The sequence below is a fragment of the Nansenia antarctica genome (assembly GCF_963989245.1).
Source record: "Nansenia antarctica genome assembly, chromosome: 8".
In the NCBI taxonomy this organism is placed as follows: Eukaryota; Metazoa; Chordata; class Actinopteri; order Argentiniformes; family Microstomatidae; genus Nansenia; species Nansenia antarctica.
In genome coordinates, this window is record NC_137678.1 from 42672338 (window position 1) to 42693856 (window position 21519).

The 21519-nt window shown below is 40.7% G+C and overlaps 2 protein-coding genes across 2 annotated transcripts; one reads left to right on the plus strand and one right to left on the minus strand.

Annotated features, from left to right (window-relative positions):
* Positions 1-271: 271 nt before the first annotated feature.
* On the minus strand, positions 272-13739 carry LOC308164229 (tumor necrosis factor receptor superfamily member 14-like; the record flags this gene model as incomplete). The annotated part of the gene is made up of 3 exons (XM_080538371.1): positions 272-363; positions 930-1085; positions 13682-13739. 3 exons carry the CDS (start codon positions 13737-13739, stop codon positions 272-274), a joined length of 306 nt encoding a protein of 101 aa, XP_080394497.1.
* Positions 13740-14958: 1219 nt separating this feature from the next.
* On the plus strand, positions 14959-16290 carry LOC308164230 (tumor necrosis factor receptor superfamily member 5-like; the record flags this gene model as incomplete). Its single annotated transcript, XM_080538372.1, has 4 exons — positions 14959-14971; positions 15459-15614; positions 15921-16008; positions 16134-16290. 4 exons carry the CDS (start codon positions 14959-14961, stop codon positions 16288-16290), a joined length of 414 nt encoding a protein of 137 aa, XP_080394498.1.
* Positions 16291-21519: the final 5229 nt, after the last annotated feature.

A 21519-nucleotide genomic window follows, 5' to 3' on the forward strand; every position in this document is an offset into this window, starting at 1 on the left:
ATGATTACTATGGATGTGGATAGCAAACATAACAATACTCCAACGACCACGGAGACTGCAACTACATTTACAAGGGTGGTCTTCTGTCCACATTCAGAATCAGATGAAGGACTTCCTGATTGAATTTCCTCAGATCCTAAGGAGTCACAGCTATGCCAAAAAGAAACAACAGAAGATTTGTAGTCAATAGTTTCAGTGTATCATTTAGTATTGAAGCAATTACATCTATTTTGTATAACAATAAGTAAAAGTTACCAAGTAGTGTGCAGACTTACTTTGTGTGTGGTTGGCAAGATGTGAATGACCCATTTGAATAAGTACCACCAGGGCAGGCAGTGCACATAGTATCTGTAGATGACGTTCCTGTGCAAAAACAGATATAAACAGCTGTGTAAAATACCAAATTCAACAATTCCTCATTCATTTGTTAAGCCAGCCAGTTGTGTTGGTACACAGCTGAGGGGTGGGCTGGGGCGTGGCTGGGCTGGGCTAAGTCATAAACAATACTCTGGATGCAAGCACTAACAGTCTATGACCACCACATGATAGTTATGAAACATATTTTGTGCCTATACATTGTTTGTTTATGTGACTGTGTTTGTAGACAATAGAATAATAAAACATTATATGTTGTGCAACAATAGGATCACTTTAAAGGAGTAAAGGAGCATTTCTTAAGTATATTTCATATCCAAGTATGGTCCCACAACACCATTATTTTGTGCATTAAGGCCTCAGATATCTTTAGGACAAGCTTATGTTTACTTCCTGGAAAAGTGATTTGAATATGTGTTTACACAAAATTGTTGCTTCAATGCACAAAGTAGTGATATTGTGAGGCTCCTTTAAGTCAATGGAAATGGCCATTGAATGGATTCCCAAATCCCAATATGTTGGACCAATGAAGTTGGATTAAAGAGAAGACACACCTGGCTGACTGATGTATTGTCCCGGTGTACAACTGGTGTGTCTCTGGGCTGCTCTACAGTCCTCCTGTGTTGAGTCTATGCAGTAGTGTCCCTCCTGTGGCTCACACACCGTGTCTGATGTGGAGCTACAAGGACGCTTTATCTTCAAACCCAAACCTATGGGAAACACGTGGTGTTTATTCTCTTGTTTTAATGTGCTCTTAATACATCATCATGTGCATCAGATTTGGGTTTCAGAGTGGGTTACATACCGGAGCCGCAGACTTTACACACGTTGCATTTTGTAAGTCCATTAGGGTGATCGAGGAAGCCACCATCACAGGGTTTGCACGATGTACTGGTATATTCAGTGCAATGCTTATGTACACGGTTTCCTGGTGTGAAATGATCAAAACATGGGTCTTAATTCAACCAAGATGCAGCCCAGAAGATAACCTACCAAAAAGTCAACGCTATAAAGGCATGAGCAAAACTTCATACAAAGAGCCAGAAAGAATAGCATGGTGGTTACAAGTCTCATAGTCTACGCCCCTTCCCCAATTTAACAAGACACTGTTGCTCATATTTGATGTACAGTATGTTTGTTATGCCTATGAGTTTGTTTTTCAATTCATCAGTCTTGTAACTAAGGTGTAGCTTACCGGGGGAACACATTGGACAGCATTCACCATCTATACTATACTCAGCTCGACCACATGCATCATTGGGTTGGCATTTGTGCAGCAACAGTAATATTGCAAATATCTGCAGAGAAAAAAAATAGAAAAAAAAGAGAAAAAAGAAACATTGTTAGTTGTTCTCTGCATCTGCAGTAGGCCTACATAGACAAACACTCAATCAAACAAACAAAGAAAAACAAAGAAAAACATGTATGGCTTACCTTCCACTTAACTGCCATTATGCAGTGAACTTTAACCCCTCCCTCACTGAACAGATAGACGATAAGGGAAAAGGATAGCAAATAGTGAGTTTTTAAATCGACAGAGAAACACTACAGTATTTCGTTAGTGTTTTATTGTTTTTTTATGTTATATCAAACAGTATAATGTTGTCATGTTTATGTAGGCCTATCTCAGTTGTCATTTTCGTATATATTTTGGTATCTGTTACTTACTAAAAATGAAGAAGAATTCTTGAGCAAATTTGAGCAAGACTTGTTTATTCAAAAAAGCAGGTTACACAGCATGGCCCCTTCAATGGAGCTGATGGTCCGAATCGGTCACAGGATGGATGTGAAAAAATAAAGAGGCAGAGTCCATCTACGTAGCGGACTTTATACCCTGTCACTATTATTTCGCTGAGCCAACTAAACAGAGTCCACGTTACTTTAATTTGGTTGAATACAAAGCATACCAGTGAGTAGGTGAGGCCATTCTCCGTCCTGCAAATAGGATGTCATTGTCTTATTATAATGCAACTCACCCTATGGTCTAATACAATTCCAATGTAACCTATGTTATGGCCGTCTTGCTGACTCGACCCCAATGCAATTATCCTCCCATGATGACATTCCATCCTCTGCACATGCATTGTCAAAAGGCCACCGTGTGTCTCTCCCTATCTCTCTTAACAGAAACAACACAAACGGACGGTTATCTAGTGAATAGGGGAACGAATCAGATAAATGACAAATATGTTTCTGCCCTCAAGCAAGCCCTGGATGAGTAAATAGGGAGTCAAACAGAGTCTCCTACTATGTTGCTTTCACTACGTGGCCGTCGGGTTGCCATGGCTACGTCATATGAAAATACACTACACAGCCCCCCTCGGAACACGCAGAGTGTGTTCCGAAACTAAACGACAGACAGAAAAACTACATCAACCCATCAACTACATCAACACATCAACACATCAACACATCAACACATCAACACATCAACACATCAACACATCACTCAGTTCATCATGCATAATACAAAAACTGAGATACAGAAATTTCCAACGACCGATGTTTCCCTCGTCCGAAGCGGCAGGGTCAGAGGTTGCTAGCACATGGCCCCAGTTGGAGAACAGCCTTTACCGCTGTCTCAGATTGATAACACTTTCATAGTCAGGAGCTTCCATTGTCGCGTAACCATTACATCACTTCACAACCGACATCAATCACATGATATAGAAAGAAACAAACAGGAACCGAAGCAAACAATCACAAAACATCACTTAATAAACAAATCATCAAAAGAGGAAACAAAATCAGAAAGCAAAGCAGAATCCAGCTTTTGCTCATCAGCTATGTCGGCCATCATTAAAGCATTAACCGGAACATCAGAAATACACTTTCCAAAACATTTGATTAAAATACCAAGTAACATAATACAGATGATAATGACAACAAGAATAATAGCGACGGACCTGATCATATTACCAATACCTGAAAAAGCAGAATCAAAGAAATCCAATGTATTCCAACCGTGTTCTTTACGTAAATCCTCTATACCCTTCTTGTTAGATTCATGGAAATCATACAGAGCGTTACCAGAATCCGAAATATAACTGCAACATTCACCGCCTATCAAAGCACAAGTACCACCCTGACTGGCCAAAATAATGTCCAAAGCCATTCTATTTTGGAGAGCTACATTCTTAGTTTCAGTCAATTCAGTAGCCAGGGCAGATACTACAGCATCCGAAGCATTAATGTGTTTTTCAAGAACGGATGATAGGGCACTTAATTCAGTCTGAGAGTTGTAGACACCATAACTTGGGAATATTAGGCCAAAAAACTTCTGAGCGGTAGATAACGCCCTACGACTACGATGGGTTGCTTGTTTGTGAAGTACAGACATCTCTTCCCGAGTAACTTTCCTAATCAAAGGTATCAGATGAGCTAAATAACAAAGTCCCTCACTCAAAGCAGGAAGCTTAGAGAATGCATTATTATCACACACAAGAAACACACCCTCCGGGAGTTGAAGCTCCGTACCAGGATACGGGAAAATGACACCACCTATACAAGACGCGGCCCCTAGCTGACGAAGCGCGCTGCCCTTGGGCCGAGATTGTATGTCAATACAGGTTGTAATATTTACGAGAGGCATGACCTTAAGCTGCGTGGTGCCTTTCTGCCGTCTGGTAGTATTGGTATCATGTAATTTCATTTGAGGCACCATAGCACAATCAACAACTTTACATTTCAATCCAGAAATAACAACTGAACCTCTCCACCGTGTAGAAGTCACACTCCCAGAACATAACAGATGAGGACTCAATGCAGTACCATTCAATTGAACGAACATAGCTTGGATAATATATATCTTCTTCGGACCTGTTGGTTGTGACAAATGTGTAAGCCTATCAATAATAACCTTCCCCACACCGCTAGGCCTATGGTGTTCGTTAACTGCTGCTGTCAGACGTTCCAACACACCAATATCCACACCTGCATAGGAAGAATTTAAAGGAACCAGAATCGTGCTGGGCTGACAAGAAGAGCTCTGGTTCTTGCCCTGTAAAACAAATTGGGCTAAACCCTGCCAATTATAATGAAACCATTCTGCTTTAGTTAACGGTATGGGGAAAAACATAGGAGCAGATGTACTTACAGGGACCTGTTGACAAATCCAGCAATCAGAATAATTCATTTTTGAAGCAAAATCTTTCATGATACTAGTGGCAGAATTAGGGTGGGACCGTGTCCCCAGGTGATTAGAATCATACAACAAATAATCGTCAGTAGCGACTACAATCGCCTTCGTAGAAGCCTTTACAGCAACATTTTTAACCTTTCCTGGTAACTCAACTGGAAAAATATATTCATGCACAAATTCCCTACAGTCCACCAAAAAGTCGTGTGGAAAGTCAGGAATGTTACTACAAACTTTGTCCTTGAAATTGTTGGATTTGTCAAACACCTGTTCACCGATATTACGTCTAGCACACCAATACGAGTTCACCTCATTGTCAACATTAGTTAATGTCACAAGTGTTGACATTAACTGTTGTGTAAGTGTAATATATTTGGCATCCAGTAAGTACCACTCAGCCAATTCAGTCGAGGCATAGATCAAACAATCATCAACAGTACAACGTGAATGTGGGCAAATAAAAGCTCTACCTAATGTGATAAATCTTTTCTGACGTCCAGGCATAACAGTGTGTGAGTGAAGTGTAGCATTGTCCAAGGAAGTCAATGGGGTAGGAACACTAAGGGGTATATTAGTCTCTGAAACGGCATGGCTTGAGTTTCCTCCTAATTGGCCTCGGTGTATCACGGGATCTGTCTGGTTGGGGTGTATCACTGACAGGTCTGTGTCTCTCAATGGTACCTTGGTCCGGGCAGCCGCCCGGGTTGCTGACATCTCCGTCTGGAGCATTGTCAGGGTCGGAAGGGGTGACAACAGGGGCAACACCAGGCTTGGTAGAACCCCCAAGAGGGGTGTCGCAGTCACTGGATCCTTCACGATCTCCCTTGGCCCACTCGTCTCTGGGCTGGACAGGGTCTGGGACGAGGCCCCCCTCATCATCTGCATCACGGCGCAGATACTCACCAACATCTTCGTCAGCCTGGATGTCCAAGCTGTGGACTTCCTCGTCCCCAGGGGTCTCCTCACCATCCTGCTGAGGCTCTCCCTCATCGTCCTCATTGGGTGCCTTGATGCAGTGATGAACGTGGTACCAGGTGGGGGACCCCTTGATTTGGATGGCAGTCCCAGTGCACCGAACGACCTCGTATGGTCCTTCCCGTTGAGCCTCATGCCACTTCCGTCTGTAGACCTTCACGTATACTTTGTCACCCGGTTGCAACGCGTCCTTCCTCTCCTGTGCGTTCACCTCCTCTTCACGTTCCTGTTTGTGGAGCACATAAGAAGAGATACTCTTTTGCCGGTTAGTCATGTACTGTACATAGGCTTTCATGTCACTCTCCAAGAGAGCCAAACTTGGCCCTTTCCCACTGGTTCGTGCACAGCTGTCATTATTCTCCCCATAGCCAGTTCATGGGGAGTCAAGTGCAGCCCTCGAATCTCACTGGAACGACAGGCCATCAATGCAAGAGGGAGTCCTTCCACCCAATTAAGACCTGTATGCTGACAGACCTTAGAAAGACGGTTCTTAAGGACCCCGTTCATCCTCTCTACCATCCCCTGGCTTTGAGGTGAGTAAATACACCCAAATCTCTGCTTGATTCCCAACTTTTGTAGTATAAGCTTTACCGTCTTATCCACAAATTCCTTACCATTGTCTGACGCTATCCTATCTGGAATTCCAAACCTAGGTATGAATTCCCTGCATAGGAACTTTGCTACAGACTGAGCATCCTTTTTTCGAGTGGGGCATGCTTCTACCCATCTGCTGAACCTGTCCACTACAACTAACATGTACCTGTATCCTGCAACAGGACGAATCATGTCCACATAGTCAATCACCAAGTGTTTCATTGGCCCGTTTGGGGTAGGGATATGCCCAGTTCCCACTGGTATTCCAGGTCTGATATTGTTTTTCAAACAGACCACACATTGACCAAGGATATGGTCTATTTGTTCCAATAAATATGGAGCCCAAAAACCATATTCCTTGGTGATCTTGCGTCTTACCTCCCCCCTGGCCACATGTGCTAATCCATGGGCTTCCTGTATCAGCATGCCTAATAAATCTGGGGGTGCCACAACCAGTCCCTCATGATTTCTCCATAGACCTGTGTCATCCTGACTAGCCCCCCTTGTTAACCATAGGTTTTTGTCTAGCGCATTTGCCCCACTCTGTAACATCAACAAATCCTCAAGCGTGACCATGCCCTGTAACTGTGCTTCATGTGTGACCAGCAGAACTTTACCTGCTTTGTCTGCTCCTGTAATGGCTTTGGCTGCATCATCTGCAGCCCTGTTACCTTGTGTGACATGTGATGAGTCAGATCTGTGTGCGGCACACTTCACTATGGCTAATTCCCTTGGTTTCATCATGGCTTGTAACAGCTTCATGATTTGAGCGTGGTGCTGAATAGGCGAACCATCAGTTTTCTTAAAACCCCGTCCCTTCCATACAGCTCCATGTAGATGACACACATTATGGGCGTAGGCAGAGTCGGTGTATACTGTCACTCTTCGTCCGGTTCCCAAGTTGCATGCTTCTGTGAGGGCAATTAACTCAGCCAATTGAGCTGAACAAGGCTGAGGAACAGCCTCGGCTTGTTCCACAATGAACCCTGAATTTTGGGATCGGACTATGGCATACCCAGCACGTAAACTTTCTCCTACCCGGTAACAAGATCCATCAGTCCAATACTCAACGTCAGCTTCCTTTAAAGGCAAAGCTAGTAGATCTGCTCTAAGCTTAGAGTACCTCATAGCTTCCTTCACACAATCGTGTGGTTCCCCATCTTCTGGGGTTGGCAAGGTCTCTGCTGGGTTAAGTGTGTTACATCTTAGTAATGTTACATCTTCTCTTTCCAACATCCTGTAATAATTCCTAATCCTAGGCATCGTCAAAGTATACTTGCCTTGATTCAAAAGATTCCTTAGACTGTGGTGGCAGAGAATGGTAATTGGGTACCCCATTGTTAAGGTTGTTGCCTTCTCGTACATAAGATATGCCCCGGCCATTGCTCTGTAGCATGGCGCGAAACCCATTTCTACCTCTGAATATGCGACAGAGTAATAGGCTATGGGCTGTGGACTAGGTCCAATGCCTGTTGGTTGCGTAAGAACAGCGCAGGCATACTTCCCTTTGGCTGAAGAAGAAACATACAATCCAAATTCTTTGGAATAATCTGGAAGCGCTAAAGCTGGCGCTTCTTGTAATTTGTGTTTAATTGTCTCAAACGCCAAATCAGCTTCCCTTGTCCAAGTAATGCAACATTGGAGTTTATCACTACCTGTTTCCTTAATCATCCCCCTCAATGGAGCGACCAGTCTAGTGTAATCCTCCACCCATGCTGAACTATACCCAGTAATGCCCAAAAACATCATCATTTCCCTAACCGTTCGTGGTTTTGGAGCCTTCTGAATAGCTTCCAAGTGTTCGTTAGTGACACTGCGATGTCCCTGTGTAATAGATTGTCCTAAGTAAGTTACCTTTTCCTGGCAATACTGTAGCTTCTTTTTAGACACCTTGTGTCCCTTCTCCGCCAAAACCTTTAACAGTTTAACGGAATCCCTGTGACATGTTTCTTCATCTGGGGCACAAAGGAGTATGTCATCCATGTACTGAATGGCAGTACTACTTATCGTCTGCCCTAACCCGTCTAAGTCCTCCTTCAAGACCTGATTAAAAACATGAGGACTGTGTTTGTACCCTTGTGGCATTCTGGTATATTGATAATGTTGACCTTTGTAGGTAAACCCAAATAACCCTTGACTTTCTACACTAAGAGGTATAGAAAAGAAAGCCCCGCATAAATCAATCACTGTAAATACTTTGGCTGTAGATGGAATCTGAGTCAACAGCACATGAGGATCAGGAACTTCGGCTGGATAGCTGACAACTACCTCATTCACAGCCCGTAGGTCATGTACCAGACGATATGAACCATCAGGTTTCGTTACTGGCAGAAGAGGTGTGTTACTTAACGGATATTGAGTTATCTTCAAGACTCCTGCCTCTAACAATCCTTTGATCTGTGGCTCAATTCCATCAATTGCTTCCTGCTTCAATGGGTATTGGTTTTTCCAAGGGGGTTTTGCACCCGGTATGAGTTCAACTCTCAATGGACGAGCTGATTTCACAAATCCAATGTCTGTACTGTTCTTTGCCCACAGGTCTGCTGGCACATTCTGTATCATTTCTTCTCTGAGGTCTTTTTCAGGTTGTACAGGAAGGATTAGCTGGTTCATTAGCTTCACAGTCTGCGGATGTCCTATTCCTTGAGCAGAGATCATTAGTTTTGTGAACTGTCCATCAATGCTCCTCCAGATAGCAGGGTTTTCTTTTGTCGTTACAAATCTGGCTTTTTCTGAGTCTGCCATCATTGCCCCTAAATGCTTCTGTTTATAGTGTTCAGATATCATAAGTGTCACATGAGGGATGCTACCCTCAATCTTATGCTCCTGATCTAGATAAGTGTCACTGTTTATCTTCATAGCCACTCCCTGAGGGCCTAGGATTATACAACTTGTACTAAGCTGTACCTGTTTTGGCTGATGCTTCAGCCACTCATCTGGGCTGTCAGCACCGGAACATTCGCCTTCACCTCCACTGCCATCTTCATTGTCATCTGTCTTGTTCTCTGGTTCGAAATCCACGGTCACTTTCGCTCTTCCCCTCTCTAGTACATTATCACCCCCATCTTTGATAGTGAAGGCTCCGTTCGTACTTAGGACGGGGACCTGAGGGTAGATCCGCTGAGAATTGTCCTCCAGTATCTTGGCATAGGGAGGAGGACTGGAGATTGGAGCTGTGTGTGAGAATGGAATGTTCACTTTCTCTTCCATTGCTTTGGCCAATTCATCTCTTTTTTCTGGATCCATGTGAGCTGTTTTCTCATTCCAAGCTAATGCTACTTTCTGCCCCTCTACCTTGAAGAGGTCTAAAATAGCTAACTCTAACCTGCGTTTCTCTGATCTAATCTTTCCTTTTTGATGCGCCTTATGTGCATTGATAAGTATCTCCAATGTTGCAATTAATTGTAAGTCAAAGGTGCCCTCTTCTGGCCATGGTTGTTCAATGTCTGCCCAACGAATATTCCATTTCGTTGACATTTTGCTAATCTCCTTAACAAGAGGATTCATTTTTTCCACTATAGCCACAGGGGATGAATTTGCTAATATTCCCTTGTCTGTATTAACAGCCCTCACAATGTTACTGGGTTTGGCTCCCATGTCTGAAATATTTATACTGCTTAATATGCTGAAAATATGCTATAAGGTGTACTTTTCTTACAACCCACCTTCTGTTGCCGTATCTGCTAAACAGATGCTAGTCCAACTTTTAACTGCGTCAACTGTCTACACAGAACATTACAATTCAGAACAACGGATTGTTTCAGTGGTATTGTGTATTATTGACTTAAATGTAATCTATGTGTGTGTGTTTTAATTTAAATTTAATTAAAATTTTAATTCAATTTTATTTAAATTATTTAAATAATCATAACTAATTAATCACTAACAATCAATTATCACTATTAATTAATATTAATTAATTATTAATAATCATAACTAAATAATCATTCAATTCAAATTTAAATTCAATTTAATTTCAATTCAATTCAATCCAAATTTAGTTTAGTTTTAATCTAAATGTTTTTCCCTTATTGTGTATGAATGTGTATCACTTAATTGCTCAGTCAATACTAATTATAGTTCAGGTCAACTTTAATTATTAAACTACAAAGGCTGTTCAACACAATTTATCAAATTACAAAGGCAGGTCACGCTTTCTGATTCACAAAACCCTTGATTGCTCAATCCTCAGATATAAACTGTTCTGCTCTTCTTTAATCAAAAGCTGTGAAAAAGAACTTGAAATAAAAAGATGTAAAATACGAATAGTGACAACAACCTGTAAAGAAATTGATTTGTTATTTGGAAGGAATGAATGATTAATTATTCATTACAATCTGTAAAGAAATCGACTTGTTATTTGAAAGGAATGAATGATTAATTAGACTTAGTCATTGTACAATCGTACACTTCATTGATGTAAACCTGTGAAGTCAATTAGCTATTATCAACATATCAAACAAAGGAATGGTTATCATTAGATTGTCACAAAACAATTGATCAAAGTTTTGTGAAAACAGAAAATGAAATGATCTGAATAATTAATTCAATCAATTTGTAATTAATTAAATTAATTAAAGTAATGTAATATATTACAATCATTTACAACCATCCATTTATTAATGTAAAGGACTATTTCATCGACCTCAGATAGATCTCACTGAGGATTAGTGTTTTAAAATGTCTTGTCGTGTTTTGTCCACTAGATGGCGCCAAGCAACCGACTTGGGTATCGATTGCTTCAAAACACCCTGTCGTGATCTCAAGTCACAACCTATTATTTTTCTCCTATCAAACACAATGCTTCAGCGATCACAATATGCTGAAAAGTAACTTACAAATATTAATTACAATCTGTAAATAAATCAACTATTAAGTGAAAGGAATTAATGACTAGTTAGAATTATTCATTATATCATCATATACATTGATTTAAAACCTGTGGAGTCAATTATCTGTTATCAAAATATTAAACAAAATGAATGGTTATTCAGAATAGTTTTCATTAGACAGTCACAGACATTTGACCAAACCTGTGGAATCAATCAATTGTTTTGTGAAACAGACAATGAAATGATCTGAATAATTAATTCAATCAATTAGTATTTAAACAAGTAATGTAATATTCAACAGTCATTTACAAACATCATTCCATAAATGTTCTCTACAGATCTCTGTCTTCTATGCAAACAGGCAGACCGAGAGTCACAGAGCTGTTTTATCGATGGTCATAAATCTTCCTGTGTTCTGCTCAGAAAACAGATGTCTCACAGAACGACTGGCCTCTTTTCCTTTGAATCTATCAAAAGCCCACAATCTATCTTTACTTTTAACAAACTATGCTTAACTTTCGTGATTTCTGCAATCACAACTTTATTACAGAGAGAGATGAAAGGCAAGGAAGAAAAATGGAGGAAAAAGAATCTGTGTTCTCTAGTCTCTGCTGGGCTACGCCCTTAGTATGGAATGTGCTCCGGCTAACGCGCATGCGCCCGCTTTCCACTAGACTTGTGAATGAAAACTCAACAAATATCCCCAAACTACTTTAAAATACCCCAACGATCAACCCACTTTATCTCTATACCACTATAGTCTATGTGAAATGGATTTTAACTTTATCTTTTATGCAACAATCAAATTCAGGTTCCCTTTGTAGTAGAAAGGATTTTCAACTCCGTGTGTGCATGTGTGCTTTTTTGCAGCCTTTTTTTTTTTTTTTTTTCTCTGAAATGAGACACACAGAAAGGGAGGGGATGGGCTCTACCCCACGGTTTTTCCTCGAAAAACCACGGTCTTCTCAAACAGAGCACATTCACGACTCCGCAATATCAAGATTATCTTTCAATGCAGTTAAACGTATTATTTCACTTTAATATTCTCTAATGCCTTTTTTCCACGGTCTCTCTCCCAAGAGAAATCTGAGCCTGTGTGTGTCTGTGCGTGCCTGCGTGCGTGTTTGTGCTCCGCTGACAAGGACAAAGGACCTCTTGTCTTCCAAAACAGACTTTACAGTCCAATTACACTTTTATCAAACAGGAATGCTCATTCCATACACATAATAACACATTCATCAGCTTCTCGCTAATCTTCACAATAACCAATATTGCCGACCCATTAACAAAACGTCTTCCGTTAATTTTCTGTCGACAAGCCTACACTTTTCATGTAGACACTACTAAAGTTCGTCTTCCTTTAGTACCAGGCTTACACACACACACGATATTTTCCCAATACAGTGCAATTTACACATTTATGTACAAATACAGATTTCTAAATCCGGCTCTTTAAATTCAATCCAATTGTAATTATCTTATATTTCTAACAGATACTCAACACAAATCTAAATTCTTTTGTTTAGCTTAAGATCATTTAATTACATCAAAGCTGGAAGTCTGACAGGGAGAGAGAGGGACAGAGAGACAGAGAGTGAGAGAGGAAGGGAACCAATTTGAGAAAGGCAGAGGGAGAGAGAGAGGGAGATAGAGAGAGAGAGAGAAAGGGAACCAATTTGAGAAAGGCAGAGGGAGAGAGAGAGAATGAGAGAAAGGCAGAGGGAGAGGGGGAGAGAGAGAGAGAGAGAGAGAGAGAGAGAGAGAGAGGCAGAGAGAGAGAGAGAGAGAGGCAGAGGGAGAGGGAGAGACAGAGAAAGAGCAGAGAAAGGTACTTACCTCCAGGCGCTGAATGAAGAGATGTAAAAATTGACGGTCACTATAATTACTTATAAGCTATTAATTAACTCGTGGGCTAGTCTCGCCATTATTTCGTATATATTTTGGTATCTGTTACTTACTAAAAATGAAGAAGAATTCTTGAGCAAATTTGAGCAAGACTTGTTTATTCAAAAAAGCAGGTTACACAGCATGGCCCCTTCAATGGAGCTGATGGTCCGAATCGGTCACAGGATGGATGTGAAAAAATAAAGAGGCAGAGTCCATCTACGTAGCGGACTTTATACCCTGTCACTATTATTTCGCTGAGCCAACTAAACAGAGTCCACGTTACTTTAATTTGGTTGAATACAAAGCATACCAGTGAGTAGGTGAGGCCATTCTCCGTCCTGCAAATAGGATGTCATTGTCTTATTATAATGCAACTCACCCTATGGTCTAATACAATTCCAATGTAACCTATGTTATGGCCGTCTTGCTGACTCGACCCCAATGCAATTATCCTCCCATGATGACATTCCATCCTCTGCACATGCATTGTCAAAAGGCCACCGTGTGTCTCTCCCTATCTCTCTTAACAGAAACAACACAAACGGACGGTTATCTAGTGAATAGGGGAACGAATCAGATAAATGACAAATATGTTTCTGCCCTCAAGCAAGCCCTGGATGAGTAAATAGGGAGTCAAACAGAGTCTCCTACTATGTTGCTTTCACTACGTGGCCGTCGGGTTGCCATGGCTACGTCATATGAAAATACACTACATCATTGCAAAATGAAAGTGACAGTTAAAACTAAAAACATTTAGTCAGCCTACTTCTTTAGCTGATGAAAACGCATGCAAACATTAACTCTGTAGCAAATGTACTTACAGAATTAATTATCATTTTAGATATATTAATATACTGCACACGTCGACTTATTCTAATACCTTTCGACATCAACAGGACGGGGTTGTTGATTCTCCCGATCACAGGACCAACTCGCATTTATAAAACCACTTTTACTTTCGCTTTATTTTTTTAACCCTTCAGTGGTTGCGCCTGTTTCAACATTAGATGTAATGAATTTGCTACATTCTTTCAAGAAAAGATTTCCATTATAAGATCTGAAATATCATTTGAGAATTCAAAATCTAATTTGGTACTCCCAGATTAATTAAGTGTGCCTATTGCTGTTTTTGACCTAAACACCTGCCCGCGGTTAATTAACAAAAACACTAAATACAATTCTATACATTTGCACAATCTTCCTTGATTAAATCTCTTGTGTTCAAATGGAAAAAAACACTATCATTCAGAATGCTAAATTCAAACCACCAATCACACAGTCACACTCCTTATAGGCAAACACTGGCAAACTGGCTTTATCAATAAAAGGGCCAAAGGTGAGCTCTCCTGTGTTGAAATAGCCTATATTTGAAGTATATCAGGGCTGGATACTTTCCCCTCTGCTTGGCCAGGGAGAACATTGCCTTTGATTGCAACAGGACACAGGTTTCAAATTATATGCGACAGCGTATACAATACGAAGGTAAGAAAAGAACTGTTGTCTGATTTACTGACTAGCATACCTATCTGTCTAACGTTGGGTAATGCTACGGGTATTAGAATAGGCCTACGTGTGCATTATATTAACGTTTTTGCTTGCGTTTTTTATCAGCTAAAGAAGTAGGCTGACTTAACTTTTTTGTTTTAACAATGTAGTCTATGTAGGCACTTATTGTGCAACAACTATTGTGTATGTTGCAATGACAATGAGACCTACAATGAGATACATAAGCATGACAACATTATACTGTTTGATATGATATAAAACAAACAATAAAACACAAATTAAATACTGTAGTGTTTCTCTGTGTCAAATGTTTTTATTTTATTTTTACATCAGCCCTGATGTGATATGATCTCACTATCTGCTATCCTTTTCCCTTAGCGTTTGACTACGCCTGTCATATCTATTCAGCAAGGTGGTAAAGTTGACTGCATAATGGAACTTGTTAAGTGGATGGTAAGGCATACATGTTGTTGTTTGTTTGTCTGTTTCACATGTACTGCAGATGCAGAGAACAACTAACAGTGTTTCGTTTTTCTTTTCTTTTTTGCACAAACATCTGCAGATATTTGCAATACTGTTGCTGCACAAATGCCAACCCAATGATGCATGTGGTCAAGCTGAGTGTATAGTATAGATGGTGAATGCTGTCCAATGTGTTCCCCCGGTAAGCTACACCTTAGTTACATGACTGATGAATTGAACAAAAACAAATCAACTCCTAGCAACAACAAACATACATCAAATCTGAGCAACAGTGTCTTGTTAAATTGGGGAAGGGCTGTAGACTATGAGACTTGTAACCACCATGCTATTCTCTCTGGCTCTTTGTATGAAGGTTTGCTCATGCCTTTATAGCGTTGACTTTTTGGTAGGTTATCTTCTGGGCTGCATCTTGGTTGAATTAAGACCCATGTTTTGATCATTTCACACCAGGAAACCATGTACATAGGCATTGCACTGCATATTCCAGTACATTGTGCAAACTCTGTGACAGTGGCTTCCTCGATCACCCTAATGGACTTACAAAATGCAACGTGTGTAAAGTCTCCGGCTCCGGTATGTAACCCACTCTGAAACCCAAATCTGATCCACATGATGATGTATTAAGAGCACATTAAAACAAGAGAATAAACACCACGTGTTTCCCATAGGTTTGGGTTTGAAGATAAAGCGTCCTTGTAGCTCCACATCAGACACGGTGTGTGAGCCACAGGAGGGACACTACTGCATAGACTCAACACAGGAGGACTGTAGAGCAGCCCAGAGACACACCAGTTGTACACCGGGACAATACATCAGTCAGCCAGGTGTGTCTTCTCTTTAATCCAACTTCATTGGTCCAACGTATTGGGATTTGGGAATCCATTCAAAGGCCATTTCCAGTGACTTAAAGGAGCCTCACAATATCACTATATTGTGTATTGAAGCAACGATTTTGTGTGTGTGTATATATATATATATATATATATATATATATATATATATATATAGCCCAGCCACGCCCCAGCCCCATCCCTCAGCTGTGTACCAACACAACTGGCTGGCTTAACAAATGAATGAGGAATTGTTGAACTTGGTATTTTACACAGCTGTTTATATCTGTTTTTGCACAGGAACGTCATCTACAGATACTATGTGCACTGCCTGCCCTGGTGGTACTTATTCAAATGGGTCATTCACATCTTGCCAACCACACACAAAGTAAGTCTGCACACTAGTTGGTAACTTTTACTTATTGTTATACAAAATAGATGTAATTGCTTCAATACTAAATGATACACTGAAACTATTGACTACAAATCTTCTGTTGTTTATTTTTGGCATAGCTGTGACTCCTTAGGATCTGAAGAAATTCAATCAGGAAGTCCTTCATCTGATTCTGAATGTGGACAGAAGACCACCCCTGGTTATGTAGATGTACTCCAACGTTTATTTCTGTTTTTCATCCAAGATGATAATGAAGTGTCAATCAAACCTCAGTAGGTGATAACACACCATTGGCTGATCAATGGCAGTGTAATAATAATAATAACCTTTATTTGTATAGCACCTTTCCTGCAAATGTTGCAGCTCAAAGTGCTTTAGTAGACAGGCATGCAATTGTGTCATCGTACAACCCATCTAGCATGTGAAGACTCTTTGTGACAGCTTCCATAAAAATGAATTTGCCCTGTATGAAAGAAGAAAACAGCATCCTTAAAGGATAGGTTTTCAGAGGGGAAAGGTTAAAGGATAACTTCTTATTCAATTCAATTTGGTGGCCAAAGCTCTGTCTTTTATTATGAGGGAGAGAAGTTAGCTGAGTCTACAGTATTGCTTCAGACAGGAACTCTTAACCAGTATCTTTGGAATCACTGTCCATCGAATGTAAAGTAATCATCAAAAAACCTCAGAAAAAAGAATGCTGAACGATGCGCAACGGTTTAAATGAAATGCTCAAACCTCTAAAGGACTGTTAGAGGAAGCTGAGTTGATCTGATTGATGATGATGATTGTTGGTGATTGTTTGTGACAGAGTACAGCAATGCTCAAAAGCAATGAACAAGCCTTTATGTGAGTGTGAATTATGTTAGAACAATGTGTGAAGTATAAGAACAAAACCAGTTATGGGAAAATATGTACAAAGCACCTGCAACCAACATTCATGATGTATTATTATAATCTTGATCTAACAAAAACGAATAAAGTCAGGTTTTATCAGTGCAGTTCGTAAAAACTGAACTTTGTTTATTGTTATCTTCACATTATCACTAAACTACTTATACAGTTATTTTTTTCTGAGTGGGGCAGTCCCACTCATATTTTTTTTCTTCATTTTATTGACAGATACAGTAGAGATTTAGACAGGAAGGATGGGTGAGAGAGAGGAGGGATGACATGCAGGATATGTCCCCGGCCGGGAACCCACTACGCCACCTAATGAATGAATGAATGAATGAATGAATGAATGAATGAATGGTCTTTATTGTCATTTATACAGTACAGGTACCATACAACGAAATTTATGAGGGGGGGCTCCCCTGGTGCTTGGAAAAAAGACTAAAAACAAGAGAGCCAAAGTTAAACAAAAAAGAGAAAAGAGCTGATTTACATAAATAAAGGCTATGTACACTATCTACTATACAATAAAACACTGTGCTGTACACTGTGCTATACTATACATATCCTAACTTTTTCCTATATCTAAACCTTATGTACACATGGGTTGTCAAATTGCACATAATATTTGTTGCACATTCATTAAAGTGTCGCAGTAGCAGATTTAGAATGTTCACAGTTGTATTACAATATTGCACTTATGTTTACAATCTAGTAGCTGCCATCAAATTGTCTAGATTGTCCAGAGCCTAGAACATATAGGTCTTTTCTGTGTTCAGGGCCTGAATGGCCCTAGGGTAGAAGCTGAGCTTCAGTCTGTTTGTCCGTGCGAACATGGTCCTGAACCGCCTGCCTGAGCGCAGCCGAACAAAGTGTTCGTTCCCAGGGTGGGATGGGTCCCTGGAGATCTTGGAGGCCTTCCTGAGGCAGTGTGTGTTGTATAGCTCTTCCAGAGAGGGGAGGGGGGCGCCGATGATCTTCTGGGCCGATCTCACGACTCTCTGTAGCGCTTTCCTCTCTGCGGCTGTGCAGCTGAAGAACCACACGCAAATGCAGTAGGTGAAGATGCTCTCCACTGTGCAGCGGTAGAAAGTCACAAGCAGCTCCTGTCTGAGGTGGTAGTTCCTGAGGACTCTCAGGAAGTAAGCGCCCCAGATTTAAAGACTTTAAGGGTTTGGGCCCGTTTGATTTCTTCAGGGAGTTTGTTCCAGGAGCATGCAGCAGCTGCTGCACCGTGCACTGGAGGGATTTCCTTTTTTTTAATATGATTATTATGATGAATGTGGATATCAAACATACAACGACCACGGTGAGACCAACTACATAACCAGGGGTGGTCTTCTGTCCACATTCAGAATCAGATGAAGGACTTCCTGATTGAATTTCTTCAAATCCTAAGGAGTCACAGCTATGCCAAAAAATAAACAAGAGAAGATTTGTAGTCAATAGTTTCAGTGTATCATTTAGTACAGATTGTCATGGTAAGATTGTCAGATTGTCAGATTGTCAATTGTCATGATTGTCAATTGTCAATTGTCAGATTGTCCAGATTGTCATGGTAAGAAGAAAAATATTGGGTTTTCATCCTTGAAACGTATTTAATTGGATTCTCTGACCGCACAAATGAACAGTTTGACACCACATTTGTAATTATAGCTATAACAGTAGCAAATATATGGGGTGTGGTAATTACCAATGGGCTCTGATGTATTGTTGGCGGCCATTTTGAAAAAAAAGCAGATCTCACTTGTGTCTGTAGTATATTTTACTTGAAACATACATGTAGACATACATGTGCTGTGGTTAGTGGGTACACAGCAATGCACACATACCATGAATTGCAGAGGGGCCGCAAGGCTGGGGTTTGGGCACACACACACACACACACACACACACACACACACACACACACCCTTGACCATCTCTAGGTAATGTGATAGGACCATTGGCTGTGACTGCATTTTGACTTTGTTTATAAGTAAGGGTGTGGGCTCTGAGGGGCCTTGTCATGCCAAAACCTGCCGCTGCCAAAAGCTGCCGGCCTAACGCGTCACGACCAGCTGGCACGCGCACGCGTCACGACCAGCTGGCGACTGTGACCGTCAGTCTAGTGTTTTTGAAACCTCCGTTTTGACAGCGATTAGCGAAAAGCTGTAATTTGCCTCTACAAGTGTTAATATGTCATTTTATGAAGTTTTAATATGTTTTCAGGCGAGAAAGTAACCATATATATTCACAAAATGTATCCGGTTTATCAAAATAACCCGTTTATATAAAGAAAGAAACGGAGGTCTGATCAGCAGATCATTTCTCATAAAGTTGCAAACGCAACTTGAGCCCTGGACTAAGCATCCTAATATGTCATTTTATGAAGTTTTAATGTTTTCAGGCGAGAAAGTAACCATATATATTCACAAAATGTATCCGGTTTATCAAAATAACCCGTTTATATAAAGAAAGAAACGGAGGTCTGATCAGCAGATCATTTCTCATAAAGTTGCAACGGGAGAGAAGAAGAACAAAGGATGGAAGCATTGGATTGAAGGAGGAGAATTATACTTGGTGAGCTAAACAGCTAAACAACTAGACAACTGAGCTAGACAGCTAGACAACTAGACAACTAGACAGCTAGACAGCTAAACAGCTAGACAACTAGACAGCTAAACACCTAGACAGCTAGACAGCTAAACAACTAGACAGCTAGACAGCTAGACAACTAGACAGCTAGACAGCTAGACACCAAGACAGCTAGACAGCTAGACAGCTAGACAACTAGACAGCTAGACAGCTAGACACCAAGACAGCTAGACAGCTAGACAGCTAAACAGCTAGACAGCTAAACACCAAGACAGCTAGACAGCTAAACAGCTAGACAGATAGACAGCTAGACAGCTAGACAGCTAAACAGCTAAACACCAAGACAGCTAGACAGCTAAACAGCTAAACAGCTAGACAGCTAAACAACTAGACAACTAGACAGCTAGACAACTAAACACCAAGACAGCTAAACAACTAGACTCAACCTAGAGACTCAACCTAGAGACTAGTGTTGTGTGTTTGGGTCCAGTGTGTTGTGTTGTGTGTTTGGGTCCAGTGTGTTGTGTTGTGTGTTTGGGTCCAGTGTGTTGTGTTGTGTGCAGAGGCGCCCCGTCCATAGAGGCAACCAAGGCAATTGCTTGGGGCCACCAAACAAAAAGGGCCTTTTTGTCAAACTAAAACTGTCCTTGGATGAATGTATTTTCAATGGAAATCATGGCATTCAGCGTTCAGTCGCTCTGAGTCTGCTCGCGCTGCGCTCGCGCTGCGCATACATTCATCCAAGGACAGTTTTAGTTTGACAAGCTAAACAATATGAGGGTAGTTAAGAGTTTAACTACTTTTCATTGTGAAATAGCTAGTTTGGTCAAGTATTCCCTGCAATTACGGCGTTATTATATGATCTATAACACCACGGACATCCATATCCGTAACCACTATTGGCAGTATCCACGCCGCTGCCCCAAAACCCCCCTAGTGGGGCCCCGCCCCCTTCTAGCTTGAAATTGACTTCTAGCCCCGCCCCCTTCTCCTCTCAACTGTCAGCAGCAATCATGAAGCGATCGCACATTTCTGGTCACCAAAAAAGAAACGAGAAGACAATGAAAAACGACACCAGGATAGTGGTAAGTGGATAGAAGCTGCAGAGTGCAAAAATGTAAATAAGAGGCAGAGTGCAAAATAAGTAAGATGTCTTAGGCAGGCAGACAGACAGACAAGCAGGCAGACAGACAGACAGACTCAGTGGAGTCATGTAAAATGTAAATAAGAACACCAGCGGTTTCAGAATATACTTGTTTATTGATTTGAATATTACATATTAATGTTGCTGTTTCAGAATGTGAAAACACCAGCAGTTTCAGAATGTAAGTGTGTTAAGAGTTCTAATAAGCACCATTGTGAGTTGATATTTCATTATTTATATTGCTCCAATTTGATGTTACTACACATGGCTCCTTTGTTGATCAAATACTCGGACGTGTGTGTGACTGTTAATTAATACATTATGACATTTATAATGAATTCCTTTGTTTCAGACTGTTTTTTTACTTACACACACACGAGCGCGCGCATATACGCGAACTTCGTAAAACCGTATTATATTTTAGTGTCAGGGAAATAAATACATTTTAAAATGTCCACATCGTCACCCGCCTAAGACCCTTACCAGGGGCCTCCATAATGTTGTTTGCTTAGGGCCCCCAAAAGTCTAGGGGCTCCACTGGTTGTGTGTAACTATGTATAGTAGATATGTATAGTAGCTGTCTAGTTGTCTAGCTGTCTAGCTGTCTAGTTGTCTAGTTGTCTAGTTGTCTAGTTGTCTAGTTGTCTAGTTGTTTAGCTGTTTAGCTGTTTAGCTGTTTAGCTGTCTAGCTGTTTAGCTGTCTAGCTGTCTAGCTGTCTTGGTGTTTAGCTGTTTAGCTGTCTAGCTGTCTAGCTGTCTAGCTGTCTAGCTGTCTAGCTGTTTAGCTGTCTAGCTGTCTAGCACACTTTTTAAAGATGTAAACTCTTAAAACAAGAACAATTAGAAAAATATGGTTAAAAACATTTTTGGAGAAAGAATAATTAAAATTCATC